Here is a 15,934-nt window from a genome sequence, read left to right as displayed (position 1 = left end):
CCGAAGAGTACTACCCTCTATAAGAGAATACTCTGAATCTTCGGCACTTCTCTGCCATCCTCCTGTGACAAAAGGCAAAGAATGACTGGGGGATGAGGAGAGTGGGGGAGGTATTTAAGCCTTTGCCTGGGTGTCTCTTCCTCCTCCTAGTGGCCAGGTTCTTATTTCCCAAAAGTAATGAATGAAGCCGTGGACTCTCCTCCCCTTTAGATGGAAATCCTTATGAAGACACACATTTATCCCCATGTAAACGCATCAGCCACACATTTATCCACAGGTAACTCTAGCAAGTTCACACATTTATCCACACAACATCCTTATGACAGCACACATTTATTTCCATGTAGGACAATCAGGGCACACATTTATAAACAAGTAACAAGCAAGGGCACTTTTATCCACACACAATCCTAATGAAGGAACACATTTATTCCCATGTAAGCTGATCATGGCACACATATATCCACAAGTAACTTTTGCAAGGGCACACATTTATTCATGCAGAATCCTTATAAAAGCCAGACATTTATTCCCATATGTAAGCCAATCATGGTACACATATATCCACAAGTGAACTCTAGCAAGGGCACACATTTATCCGCACAGAATCCTTATAAAAGCACACATTTATTCCCATGTAAGCCAATCAAGGTACACATATATCCACAAGCAACTCTAGCAAGGGCACACATTTATCCGCACAGAATCCTTATAAAAACACACATTTATTCCCATATGTAAGCCAATCATGGTACACATATATCCACAAGCGAACTCTAGCAAGGGCACACATTTATCCGCACAGAATCCTTATAAAAACACACATTTATTCCCATGTAAGCCAATCAGGGTACACATATATCCACAAGCAACTCTAGCAAGGGCACACATTTATCCGCACAGAATCCTTATAAAAACACACATTTATTCCCATATGTAAGCCAATCATGGTACACATATATCCACAAGCGAACTCTAGCAAGGGCACACATTTATCCGCACAGAATCCTTATAAAAACACACATTTATTCCCATGTAAGCCAATCAGGGTACACATATATCCACAAGCAACTCTAGCAAGGGCACACATTTATCCTCACAGAATCCCTTTAAAAACACACATTTATTCCCATGTAAGCCAATCAAGGTACACATATATCCACAAGCAACTCTAGCAAGGGCACACATTTATCCGCACAGAATCCTTCTAAAAGCACACATTTATTCCCATGTAAGCCCATCAGTGTACAGATTTACCACTTGGCCCACATTTATCCATTTATCTCCAACTAGGGCATTCATTTATCAATCAATCAATGAGCAAGGAACACACTTATAAATATGTGTTAATTTTCTCACCAGTGCATCTCTTTATATGACTGGTTCCTCTTGTGCAAAGAATCCCCATTAACCATGTCCCGATTACTGTTGGTTAGGACCCCTCCAAAATCATAAGGACCTATAATGGAGCAGCAATAAGGCAACTTCAGCATGAAACCCCTCTATACTACAATTAGCAGCCATGCAAGGCACACTTCAGACTTGCAAGTAGTGGCCCTTTATATAAAGAAATTTCTAGTACTAGAATTTTTTTAAGGAAACATCAGAGCGTGACTGGTGTAGCTTATCATGCTGCATTGCCAAATGTCGGGGAAAACAAGACACTTACCATTCTTAGAGAAGGACTTCCAAGTAAAGATTTTACAGAATATAAATGCAAGACTGGACACATTTCATAACAATGTCTTTTCTTTGTCTTTCATTGGTACTTGCGACAATTAAATCATTAGAAAATATGATATATGACAAGCCCAAATAAATTGAGCAAACATAACATTATTCCCTAATATTAAGAAACTACGGTACAATAATATTTAGCGAATTATCACATACAAAATAAAACAGGTCAATTTGGAGTCATATTCATCCCTCTCCCACTACCTAGGAGACCCTAAAGCCTCATTACGCAGTGCCACTGTATGACCACAGAGGGAGTGTCAACATTGGTGAAAATATTGGTAGAAAAAGAAAGGGGAGAAAGCATTAAAGGGATACTGAACCCATTTTTTTTTTCATGATTCATAGAGCGTGAAATTTTAAGCGACTTTCTAATTTACTCTTATTATCAAATTTTCTTCATTCTCTTGGTATCTTTATTTGAAATGCAAAAATGTAAGTTTAGATGCCGGACCATTTTTGGTGAACAACCTGGGTTGTTCTTGCTGATTGGTGGATAAATTTATCCACCAAGAAAAAGTGCTGTCCAGAGTACTGAACCAAAAAAAAAAAAAAAAAAAAAAAGCTTAGATGCCTTATTTTTTTCAAATAAAGATAGCAAGAGAACGAAGAAAAATTGATAATAGGAGTAAATTAGAAGTTGCTTAAAATTGCATGCTCTATCTGAATAACGAAAGAAAAAAATTTGGGTTCAGTGTCCCTTTAAGATCCGCAGGTTATCATGCCGCACCACTGTTCGCTTAGCTGTTGCCATAGACGCGGCGGTGGTGACTCGTTGCTATGGCCGTTGCCATAGACGCGGCGTTGGTTCAGAGCATGCAGCGATGACGTCATCGCCACACACTGTCTCTCTCTCTCCTCGATGGCGCTCTTGATTGCACCTGTGTGTCCTCCTTGGCGCCAATCTGCGCCTATGTAGGTACTCTATTTTCCTTACTACACTGCCCAAGTATAGGTGTTACTGTGTGTACTCCATGGTGCTGTATTACTTATAGAACCAAATCACCTGTATTAGGACTGAACACATCCGCAGGACGATTGGTGCAGGTAAAAACACAAACTTTATTGTAAGTAGTACAACAATCACAGGGTGCAAACAAGCTCAGGAGTGAACTGAGAACAACTGAAACGTCCGACGCGTTTCCTGCCCGTAGGCACTTCGTCAGGGACTAAACATATTGATACACACATAGCTTAAAAAGACTCATCTCTCTTACGTCACAATATAAACACCTGCTCATTATTATTAAAGGGACAGCGAATAACAACAGGCAGAGAATCGTTACTAAGGAGCATGAGAGATATCCAAATACACTTGTAATACAAGTCAAAATCATATCTTATCATATCTTTTTATTTAAAAAAAACAAACCTAGTTCTAAGTCTCCTATAACTTTCTCAACCAGCTACAGTAGACAATTCAATCGTATTAGCAACATTGTTAAAAAATATTTACCTGTTTTAGACAGAGATGCCCTCTTACATGATTCTTTAAAGAATCAGGGCATTAGACTAGTCAGCAAAAAAGCTAAAACTATTGGTAATCATTTATATCGAGATTTTTCAACCAAAGGAACTAACTCCTGGTTACAACCGACAAAGGGGTTTTATAGATGCAGAACAATTCCCTGTAAGAGTTGTGAATTCGTCACTACGGGCACTGAATTCAAGTCCATGTTCTCAGGAAAATTGTTTGACATAAAATTTAGATTAACTTGCAATTCAAGATTTGTGGTTTACTTAATTAATTGTAACATTTGTTGCAAACAATATGTAGGTAGGACCACCAGACTCCTCAAAGACAGGATCAGAGAGCATTTGCTTTCTATCAAACATGATCCACCCTCCACACCAGTGGCCAAACATTTTGTTGAACATTTCACCTCTATGAATATTCCTATCAATGATGCTAACCTGAGGACTATGTTTAGTTTTCAAGGCATAGATCATGCCCCTTATGATATTAAAGGAGGAGACAGAATGGCTCTCCTTAACAGGAAAGAGGCTTTCTGGATTTTCAATCTATCCACAGGTGCACCTCAGGGTATGAATAAAATTATTGACCTTAGATATTTTGTAGACTAGAACCGCTTGCTCACCCTTAGGAAGTTAAAATCCCATAGCCCCATGGAAGTGGCATATCTGGATATGTATTCAATAATCATGTTTGTTCTGGCCCTTATTTGTTTACTCTATATAAAAACCAGAGCCTCGCTCTCTTCACCTATCCTTTAATGCTTCTCCCTCCAACTCTACTCTCCCTTGCCACTATAGCTTTATAAGATACAGGCTAATCTTCACTTTAATGTATATAAGTAAGGGCCTTTCACCCTAGTTAGTAGTAAAATTAACTATAGCCCCACAAGACATTAGCCAGTTTTTTTCTCCTAGCCCACATCTTGAAATAAACAATTAGGGGCCTTTTTACCCCTTTAGTAGAAACTGCGAACCCATTAGATTTGTTAAATCCATCACAGTTATTCCTCACCTTGTTTTACAATATTAATATTTATTAGTTCAATTCTTATTAACAATAGGTTAGGTTCAACACATTAAGTGAACACTCAACTTTACTATTCACTCACAGAGTAGGATTTCGTTATATCGTTATTCATTTATTAGATACACCGGTACATTAAATATATAACATATATCTATAAATCCATTGGCCATTTGGGCACGATAATTAGAGTCAAGAATCTAATATTTAATATTTATTAGTACCCTGCACACCTTTTATTCATGCATGTTTATTCTATTTTCACACTCCCACCTACTCACTTCACATTTTGTTTATTCACTATGCAAACATCTTTCTTCTTTCACAATGTAGATACTTAATCACCGACACTGGATAGTTATTTTGGAGGATTTGCTTCTCTTCTTTTTGCTGAATTTGACAAATAAATTGAATTTGATCATTTCAGGTCCAGAAACTTTGGTTCATGCAGTCTGGGTTGTAGATGCTGGGTCAGAGGTGCCTTAGCTTGGTCTGTATCAATATCCTTTTCTCACATCCTATAGTGGACGGGTGTAGAATAGCTGGCTTCACATGTTATACTTCATTATATCAATATTGCATTTATATATATATTTCTTTATTGTGTCAATACTATATACATTTTTTGCAATTATATGTGAGCCGGTCTAATAATCCTTTTTTGAGTCCCTTCAACATCCTTAAAGGAACACTCAAGTCAAAATTAAACTTTGTGATTCAGATACAGCAGCAATTTTAAACAACTTTCCAATTTACTTCCATTAACAAAATGTGCACAGTCTTTTTATATTTACACTTTTTGAGTCACCAACTCCTACTGAGCATGTGCAAGAATTCACTGCATATACGTATATGCATTTGTGATTAGCTGATGGCTGTCACATGATACAAGGGGAGTGGAAATAGACATAACTTTGCAATTTATTTAACAAAAATCTACTTCTCATTTGAACTTCAGACTAAGTGCTATTGCATTGTCTTCTTATCATGCATTTGTTGATTATGCAAATCTACTGTATTGACTGGTCCTTTAAGAACAATAACATTATATTTTCTTAGCTTTTAAAAAAGTTGTTATTAATGCTCATCTATTACTATTTGGTTGGCGATAACATCAGGGAATACCGAGATCCAATTGTTTATTATTGTCTATCACTGTTTAATCAAGTCATTTGTATTGTATTTTTCATATGTTACTGTTGCCGATACAAGATTTATACACAGTTATTACATAAGATATGATTTTGACTTGTATTACAAGTGTATTTGGATATCTCTCATGCTCCTTAGTAACGATTCTCTGCCTGTTGTTATTCGCTGTCCCTTTAATAATAATGAGCAGGTGTTTATATTGTGACGTAAGAGAGATGAGTCTTTTTAAGCTATGTGTGTATCAATATGTTTAGTCCCTGACGAAGTGCCTACGGGCAGGAAACGCATCAGACGTTTCAGTTGTTCTCAGTTCACTCCTGAGCTTGTTTGCACCCTGTGATTGTTGTACTACTTACAATAAAGTTTGTGTTTTTACCTGCACCAATCGTCCTGCGGATGTGTTCAGTCCTAATACAGGTGATTTTGTTCTATATTTATTGCCTGTGCATCCGGGAACCAGAGGAGCGTCTCCCTACCTGTTAACAGGACGTCCTAAGGTGGAGCTTCAGAAGCGGCAGAAGTGGTGAGAATACCTGGCTTATTTTGCACCGTGATTTACATGCATTACTTAACTGCCGTTTACTCTGCATTACCAGCAAATTTTATCATTACCACAGTTCCACCTTTTGATAATAAGGACTTACTATACTCACTGTGTACATGTCATTCAGTTTGATACCGTCACGTATACGCTATCATTTTGTCTTTAAACAGAGACAGTTTAACATTCACAGTGATCGAATACTTTTACAGTGTGCTACAACTGCATTGCATATTTAACTATTTGCTGTATTACTTATATTGCTGAATTGCCATATTGTCGCTGAACTCTGCCTGTGTGACCACTCAGCCTGCTTAACCCTTGTATTGCTGGATTGCCTTATCGTTGCTGAACTCTGCCTGTCTGACCATTCTATTGGTTTACCCCTGAACTGTTATACTGCTGGATTTTCTTTGTGCCGACACCTGCCTGTTCCTGACCATTCTATTGGTTTACCCCTCAACTGTTATACTGCGATTTCCTTTGTTGCTGACATTTGCCTGTTCCTGACCATTCTATTGGTTTACCCCTCAACTGTTATACTGCTGGATTTCCTTTGTTGCCGACACCTGCCTGTTCCTGACCATTTTATTGGTTTCCCCCTCAACTGTTATACTGCTGGATTGCCTTCCTGTTGCTGGACTCTGTCTGTCTTGACCATTCTCTGCCTTCATCTTATTGCCGTGAAGGACTACCCTCTCTACCGTGAGTACCGCTTACCTCATTTCATAAACTCACTCTGTTCTGGGATATTTCCTATCCTTCCACTTGACGCCGGGATAAGGAGACTACTGGCCAAGTTTGGTCTGATAGAGAAATATCCCACGAGCATTTCACAGGTGAGGTTCCAGGGGAAACAAAGGGGGTGAGATGGAGAGTCCAGTATCTATCTGTTCCTATATTTGTTTAGTGCCAGTTAACCAGAGGTCCCATTTTCTGATTATCATCCAAACATGATTTGCCCTGTTATGCCTTGAAGTGTAATTTTGTTTTTAATTCAAAGATTATCCCAAAACAGCTAAAATAAGTAACATGTAGTACAATGAAATTACTTCTACACTGTACAATGGGTAAAGGGGCTAAAAAGAAATGCAAGTTTCATAGCAAATATTTGTTGTAATGAAAGTGAACTTTAGCTCAACAGAAATAGTGATGCATGTTAAATGTTTATTTACCTAGGAATTTATTCTTAAAAATGGGGGAGGGGGGGTTGGTTTTCAATGATCTAGATATGGGTACTGTCTAAAAAAAAAACAACCCCCCCCCCAAATAAAAAAGGCCAGGGATGCACCTATAAAAAATGCAGCTTAGATATTTTTCCGAATGACCAGAGATTCATCTATAAAAAAAGCCAGCTACATTTTTTGCTTAACGTGATGGTAAATCCCAGCTTTTAAAAAACGCTAGGATTTACCAGTGTTATAAATAAAGGTGATTTTCTGCCATTAAAGGGACACTGAACCCCAAAAAATTATTTCATGATTCAGATAGAGCATGCAATTTTAAGCAACTTTCTAATTTACTTCTATTATCAATGTTTCTTCGTTCTCTTGCTATCTTTATATAAAAAAGAAGGCATCTAAGCTTTTTTCTTGGTTCAGAACTCTGGTTAGCAGTTTTTGATTGGTGGATGAATTTATCCACCAATCAGCAAGGACAACCTAGGTTGTTCACCAAAAATGGGCCGACATCTAAACTTACATTCTTGCATTTCAAATAATGATACCAAGAGAATAAAGAACATTTGATAATAGGAGTAAATTAGAAAGTTGCTTAAAATTTCATGCTCTATCTGAATCACAAAAGAAAAAAATTGGGTTCAGTGTCCCTTTAAGTATAAAAACTGCATGCAGACAGTACCTTTATTTGGCCATGAGCTCCTGCCTAAACTGATCGCCTCCGGCCTCAATTGGCAATCTTGGCAATGTCATTTTTCAGTGAGGTGGCGTCTCCACCTCTTAGCCAATAGCCGTGTATCTGGAGCACTATATACAGCAGTTTTGCAATGACAATTTTAACAATTTGAAAACACTGCTGCCATCTAGTGTTCAAAAACATTCATACACACCTAATGCAATACAGCACTCCAGCCATGTGAACACTACGGACCCTAGTTATCAAGCCGCTAACCTCAAATACGCTGGAATTCTGCAGCGTATTTGTGGCGAGGCTGATTTGCCTTAGTTATCAAGCCCTAGATACCGGCAAAAGTAGAATTTAGTGACGTAAGCTTCGATCTGCTGGACTCAGTCCGACACAGATCGATTCTTACATCACTATAGATGTTCCGCACACAAGTTCGGCACAATCTGACTACTTTTGCTAGTTATCAAAAAACTAGCAGGTACGCTCGGCACTTTTCCGGCCCAGCGTACCTGGTTTTCAAACTGCCGCCCTGGAGGCGGCGGATCCCATAGGAATCAATGGGAGTCTGACCATAGCGAAAGTTCATGTTCGCTGCTGCCAGACATCCCATTGATTCCTATGGGAGCTGTCTACACCTAACACACTAACATGTACCCCGAGTCTAAACACCCCTAATCTGTCCCCCCCTACACCGCCGCAACTAAATAAAGTGTTTACCCCCTAAACCGCCGCTCCCGGAGCCCACCGCCACTATAATAAATATGTTAACCCCTAAACCGCCGCTCCCGGACCCCGTCGCAACTCTAAGAAATCTGTTAACCCATAAACCGCCACTCCTGGCCCCCGCCGCCACCTACATAATACCTATTAACCCCTATCCTGCCCCCCTATACCGCCGCCACCCCTAATAAATGTATTAACCCCTATCCTGCCGCTCCTGGACCCCGCCGCAACAAAATAAATAGTTTAACCCCTAAACCGCCGCTCCCGGACCCCGCCGCCACCTATATTAAACTTATTAACCCCTTATCTGCCCCCCCTACACCGTCGCCACCTATAATAAAATTATTAACCCCTAAAGCTAAGTCTAACCCTAACACCCCCTAAATTAAATCTAATTTAAATCTAACGAAATAAATTAACTCTTATTAAATAAATTATTCCTATTTAAAGCTAAATACTTACCTGTAAAATAAACCCTAAACTAGCTACAATATAACTAATAGTTACATTGTAGCTATTTTAGGATTTATTTTTATTTTACAGGCAAGTTTGCATTTATTTTAACTAGGTACAATAGTTATTAAATAGTTATTAACTATTTAATAGCTATCTAGTTAAAATAAAGAGAAATTTACCTGTAAAATAAAAACAAACCTAAGTTACAATTACACCTAACACTACACTATCATTAAATAAATTATTCCTATTTAAAACTAAATACTTACCTGTAAAATAAACCCTAAGATAGCTACAATGTAATAAATAATTACATTGTAGCTATTTTAGGGTTTATATTTATTTTACAGGTAACTATGTATTTATTTTAACTAGGTACAATAGCTATTAAATAGTTAATAACTAATAACTACCTAGCTAAAAGAAATACAAAATTACCAGTAAAATAAAACCTAACTTAAGTTACAATTAAACCTAACAATACACTATCATTAAATAAATTAAATACAAATACCTACAAATAAATACACTAACTAAAGTACAAAAAATAAAAAAATAATTTACAAACATTATAAAAATATAACAACAATTTTAAGCTAATTACACCTACTCTAAGCCCCCTAATAAAATAACAAAGCCCCCCAATATAAAAAAAATTCCCTACCCTATTCTACATTAAAAAGTTACCAGCTCTTTTACCTTACCAGCCCTTAAAAGGGCCTTTTGCGGGGAATGCCCCAAAGAATTCTACTCTTTTGCCTGTAAAATAAAAATAAAACCCCCCCAACATTAAAACCCACCACCCACATACCCCTAATCTAACCCAAACCCCCCTTAAATAAACCTAACACTACCCCCTGAAGATCTTCCTACCTTGAGTCGTCTTCACTCAGCCGAGCCTAATTCTTCATCCAATCCGGGCAATGTCTTCATCCAAGCGTGGCGCTGAAGAGGTCCATCATCTGGCTGAAGTCTTCATCCAAGCGGGGGCTGAAGAGGTCCATCATCCGGCTGAAGTCTTCATCCAATCGGGGGCTGAAGAGGTCTTCCATCCGGCTGAAGTCTTCTATCAAGCGGCATCTTCAATCTTCTTTCTTCCGGCTCCATCTTCATCCCGCCGACGCGGAACATCCTTCCTCCACGACGAACTCCCGACGAATGAAGGTTCCTTTAAATTATGTCATCCAAGATGGCGTCCCTCGAATTCCGATTGGCTGATCCAATCAGATTGAGCTCGCATTCTATTGGCTGATCGGAACAGCCAATAGAATGCAAGCTCAATCTGATTGGCTGATTGGATCAGCCAATCGGATTGAACTTCAATCCGATTGGCTGATTCAATCAGCCAATCAGATTTTTCCTACCTTAATTCCGATTGGCTGATAGAATCCTATCAGCCAATCGGAATTCGGGGGATGCCATCTTGGATGACGTCATTTAAAGGAACCTTCATTCGTCGGGAGTTCGTCATGGAGGAAGGATGTTCCGCGTCGGCGGGATGAAGATGGAGCCGGAAGAAAGAAGATCGAAGATGCTGCTTGATAGACCCCTTCAGCCCCCACTTGGATGAAGACTTCAGCCGGATGATGGACCTCTAAAGCCCCCGCTTGGATGAAGACTTCAGCCGGATGATGGACCTCTTCAGCGCCACGCTTGGATGAAGACATCGCCTGGATTGGATGAAGAATTCGGCTTGGCTGAGTGAAGACGACTCAAGATAGGAAGATCTTCAGGGGGGGGGTAGTGTTAGGTTTATTTAAGGGGGGTTTGGGTTAGATTAGGGGTATGTGGGTGGTGGGTTTTAATGTTGGGGGGGTTGTATTTTTATTTTACAGGCAAAAGAGTAGAATTCTTTGGGGCATGCCCCGCAAAAGGCCCTTTTAAGGGCTGGAAAGGTAAAAGAGCTGGTAACTTTTTAATGTAGAATAGGGTAGGGAATTTTTTTATTTTGAGGGGCTTTGTTATTTTATTAGGGGGCTTAGAGTAGGTGTAATTAGCTTAAAATTGTTGTAATATTTTTATAATGTTTGTAAATTATTTTTTTATTTTTTGTAACTTAGTTCTTTTTTTATTTTTTGTACTTTAGTTAGTGTATTTATTTGTAGGTATTTGTATTTAATTTATTTAATGATAGTGTAGTGTTAGGTTTAATTGTAACTTAGGTTAGGATTTATTTTACAGGTAATTTTGTATTTCTTTTAGCTAGGTAGTTATTAAATAGTTAATAACTATTTAATAACTATTCTAACTAGCTAAAATAAATACAAAGTTACCTGTAAAATAAATATAAATCCTATTATTAATTACATTGTAGCTATCTTAGGGTTTATTTTACAGGTAAGTATTTAGTTTTAAATAGGAATAATTTATTTAATGATAGTGTAGTGATAGGTGTAATTTTAACTTAGGTTTGTTTTTATTTTACAGGTAAATGTCTCCTTATTTTATCTAGGTAGCTATTAAATAGTTAATAACTATTTAATAGCTATTGTACCTAGTTAAAATAAATTGAAAGTTGGCTGTAAAATAAAAATAAATCCTAAAATAGCTCAATATAATTATTATTTATATTGTAGCTATATTAGGGTTTATTTTAAAGGTAAGTATTTAGTTTTAAATAGGATTAATTTAGTTAATAAGAGAACTATTATTTAGATTTATTTAATTAATATTTAAGTTAGGGGGTGTTAGGGTTAGTGTTAGACTTAGGTTTAGAGGTTAATAATTTTATTACAGTGGCAGCGGTGTAGGGGGGCAGGATAGGGGTTAATAAATTTGTTATAGGTGGCGACGGTGTAGGGGGCAGATTAGGGGTTAATAAGTTTAATATAGGTTGCGGCGGGGTCCGGGAGCGGCGGTTTAGGGTTTAAACTATTTATTTAGTTGCGGCGAGGTCCGGGATCCGTAGGATAGGGGTTAATAACTTTATTATAGGTGGCGGTGGTATGGGGGGGGCAGGATAGGGGTTACTAGGTATAATGTAGGTGGCGGCGGTGTCCGGGAGCGGCGGTTTAGGGGTTAATACATTTATAAGAGTTGCGGCGGGGTCTAGGAGCGGCGGTTTAGGGGTTAATAACTTTATTGAGTTGCGGGGGGCTCCGGGGGCGCCGGTATAGGGGGTAGAACAGTGTAGTTTAGTGTGGGTGCTTAGTGACAGGGGTATCAATAAAGCTGCCAAAAAGCCGAAGAGCAGCGAGATCGGATGAGTGATAACTCTCACAGTCCACTGCTCATCGCCCCGTACTTGGTGCGGGGCTTTTTGATAACTTATGCGAAATTTTGAAGGTCCGCGGCGGCGATGGTAGGCGAGCTTAGGCAGGCGTATTGGTCCGGCGAAGGCAGGTAAAGTAGACGGCTTGATAACTACCCCCCTACCTATGTAGGCAGTCTCTTCCACAAAGAATACCCAGAGAACAAAGTAAATTTGATTATGGAAGTAAATTGGAAACATTTTTCAAATTGTATGCTCTGTCTTTCACTCTGAATTCAAGGAAATAAATCTGTAAGCAATTAGCATTCTTATAAATTATTTCATGACAGCACATTAAAAAGGACCACTAAAGTCAAATTTAAACTTTCATTATTCAGAGAGAGCACATGATTTTAAACAACTTTCAATTCATTTCCATTATCTAAATGTGCACAACCTTTTACATGCACACTTTCTGAGGCACTAGCTCCTAAAGAGCATGTGCAAGAATTAAAAAAAACATAATTTATGTAAGAACTTACCTGATAAATTCATTTCTTTCATATTAGCAAGAGTCCATGAGCTAGTGACGTATGGGATACACATTCCTACCAGGAGGGGCAAAGTTTCCCAAACCTCAAAATGCCTATAAATACACCCCTCACCACACCCACAAATCAGTTTAACGCATAGCCAAGAAGTGGGGTGATAAGACAAAAGTGCGAAAGCATAAAAAATAAGGAATTGGAATAATTGTGCTTTATACAAAAAATCATAACCACCACAAAAAGGGTGGGCCTCATGGACTCTTGCTAATATGAAAGAAATGAATTTATCAGGTAAGTTCTTACATAAATTATGTTTTCTTTCATGTAATTAGCAAGAGTCCATGAGCTAGTGACGTATGGGATAATGACTACCCAAGATGTGGATCTTCCACGCAAGAGTCACTAGAGAGGGAGGGATAAAATAAAGACAGCCAATTCCGCTGAAAATAATCCACACCCAAAATAAAGTTTAAATCTTATATTGAAAAAAACTGAAATTATAAGCAGAAGAATCAAACTGAAACAGCTGCCTGAAGTACTTTTCTACCAAAAACTGCTTCAGAAGAAGCAAACACATCAAAATGGTAGAATTTAGTAAAAGTATGCAAAGAAGACCAAGTTGCTGCTTTGCAAATCTGATCAACCGAAGCTTCATTCCTAAACGCCCAGGAAGTAGAAACTGACCGAGTAGAATGAGCTGTAATCCTTTGAGGCAGGGTTTTACCCGACTCGACATAAGCATGATGAATTAAAGATTTCAACCAAGATGCCAAAGAAATGGCAGAGGCCTTCTGACCTTTCCTAGAACCGGAAAAGATAACAAATAGACTAGAAGTCTTTCGGAAATTCTTAGTAGCTTCAACATAATATTTCAAAGATCTAACTACATCCAAAGAATGCAATGATCTCTCCTTAGAATTCTTAGGATTAGGACATAATGAAGGAACCACAATTTCTCTGCTAATGTTGTTAGAATTCACAACCTTAGGTAAAAATTTAAAAGAAGTTCGCAACACCGCCTTATCCTGATGAAAAATCAGAAAAGGAGACTCACAAGAAAGAGCAGATAATTCAGAAACTCTTCTAGCAGAAGAGATGGCCAAAAGAAACAAAACTTTCCAAGAAAGTAATTTAATGTCCAATGAATGCATAGGTTCAAACGGAGGAGCTTGAAGAGCCCACAGAACCAAATTCAAACTCCAAGGAGGAGAAATTGACTTAATAACAGGTTTTATACGAACCAAAGCTTGTACAAAACAATGAATATCAGGAAGATTAGCAATCTTTATGTGAAAAAGAACAGAAAGAGCAGAGATTTGTCCTTTCAAGGAACTTGCAGACAAACCTTTATCCAAACCATCCTGAAGAATCTGTAAAATTCTCGGAATTCTAAAAGAATGCCAGGAAAAATGATGAGAAAGACACCAAGAAATATAAGTCTTCCAGACTCGATAATATATCTTCCTAGATACAGATTTACGAGCCTGTAACATAGTATTAATCACAGAGTCATAGAAACCTCTTTGACTAAGAATCAAGCGTTCAATCTCCATACCTTTAAATTTAAGGATTTGAGATCCTGATGGTAAAAAGGACCTTGCGACAAAAGGTCTGGTCTTAACGGAAGAGTCCATGGTTGGCAAGAGGCCATCCGGACAAGATCCGCATACCAAAACCTGTGAGGCCATGCTGGAGCCACCAGCAGAACAAACGAGCATTCCTTCAGAATCTTGGAGATTACTGTTGGAAGACGAACTAGAGGCGGAAAGATATAGGCAGGATGATACTTCCAAGGAAGTGACAATGCATCCACTGCTTCCGCCTGAGGATCCCTGGATCTGGACAGATACCTGGGAAGTTTCTTGTTTAGATGAGAAGCCATCAGATCTATTTCTGGAAGTCCCCACATTTGAACAATCTGAAGAAATACCTCTGGGTGAAGAGACCATTCGCACGGATGTAACGTTTGGCGACTGAGATAATCCGCTTCCCAATTGTCTATACCTGGGATATGAACCGCAGAAATTAGACAGGAGCTGGATTCCGCCCATACCAGTATTCGAGATACTTCTTTCATAGCCAGAGGACTGTGAGTCCCTCCTTGATGATTGATATATGCCACAGTTGTGACATTGTCTGTCTGAAAACAAATGAACGATTCTCTCTTTAGAAGAGGCCATGACTGAAGAGCTCTGAAAATTGCACGGAGTTCCAAAATATTGATTGGTAATCTCACCTTCTGAGATTCCCAAACCCCTTGTGCTGTCAGAGACCCCCAAACAGCTCCCCAACCTGTCAGACTTGCATCTGTTGAAATTACAATCCAGGTCGGAAGAACAAAAGAAGCCCCCTGAATTAAACGATGGTGATCTGTCCACCACGTCAGAGAGTGTCGAACAATCGGTTTTAAAGATATTAATTGAGATATCTTTGTGTAATCCCTGCACCACTGGTTCAGCATACAGAGCTGAAGAGGTCGCATGTGAAAACAAGCAAAGGGGATCGCGTCAGATGCAGCAGTCATAAGACCTAGAATTTCCATGCATAAGGCTACCGAAGGGAATGATTGAGACTGAAGGTTTCGACAAGCTGAGATCAATTTTAGACGTCTCTTGTCCGTCAGAGACAGAGTCATGGACACTGAATCTATCTGGAAACCTAAAAAGATTACCCTTGTCTGAGGAATCAATGAACTTTTCGGTAAATTGATCCTCCAACCATGATCTCGAAGAAACAACACAAGTCGATTCGTATGAGATTCTGCTAAATGTGAAGACTGAGCAAGTACCAAGATATCGTCCAAATAAGGAAATACCACAATACCCTGTTCTCTGATTACAGACAGAAGGGCACCGAGAACCTTTGTAAAAATTATTGGAGCTGTTGCTAGGCCAAACGGCAGAGCCACAAACTGGTAATGCTTGTCTAGGAAAGAGAATCTCAGAAACTGATAGTGATCTGGATGAATCGGAATATGCAGATATGCATCCTGTAAATCTATTGTGGACATATAATGCCCTTGCTGAACAAAAGGCAGGATAGTCCTTACAGTTACCATTTTGAATGTTGGTATCCTTACATAACGATTCAATATTTTTAGATCCAGAACTGGTCTGAAGGAATTCTCCTTCTTTGGTACAATGAAGAGATTTGAATAAAACCCCAGCCCCTGTTCCAGAACTGGAACTGGCATAATTACTCCAGCCAACTCTAGATCTGAA

The 15,934-nt window shown here is 38.7% G+C and overlaps 1 protein-coding gene across 2 annotated transcripts in view; it reads right to left on the bottom strand.

Moving 5' to 3' along the window:
• SCAI (suppressor of cancer cell invasion) overlaps positions 1-15,934 on the bottom strand; it is a 573,395-nt gene that overhangs the window by 108,922 nt on the left and 448,539 nt on the right. For both annotated transcript variants that reach the window (XM_053695796.1, XM_053695797.1), the window contains one exon: positions 1,360-1,459. In XM_053695796.1, the coding sequence (XP_053551771.1) occupies positions 1,360-1,459 (100 nt within the window). The remainder of the gene's footprint in view (positions 1-1,359; positions 1,460-15,934) is intronic.

The sequence above is a fragment of the Bombina bombina genome, chromosome 12 (assembly GCF_027579735.1).
Source record: "Bombina bombina isolate aBomBom1 chromosome 12, aBomBom1.pri, whole genome shotgun sequence".
NCBI classification, from domain to species: Eukaryota; Metazoa; Chordata; class Amphibia; order Anura; family Bombinatoridae; genus Bombina; species Bombina bombina.
Note: the sequence above shows the minus strand (reverse complement) of the source record. Positions and strands in the feature narration are given on the sequence as shown.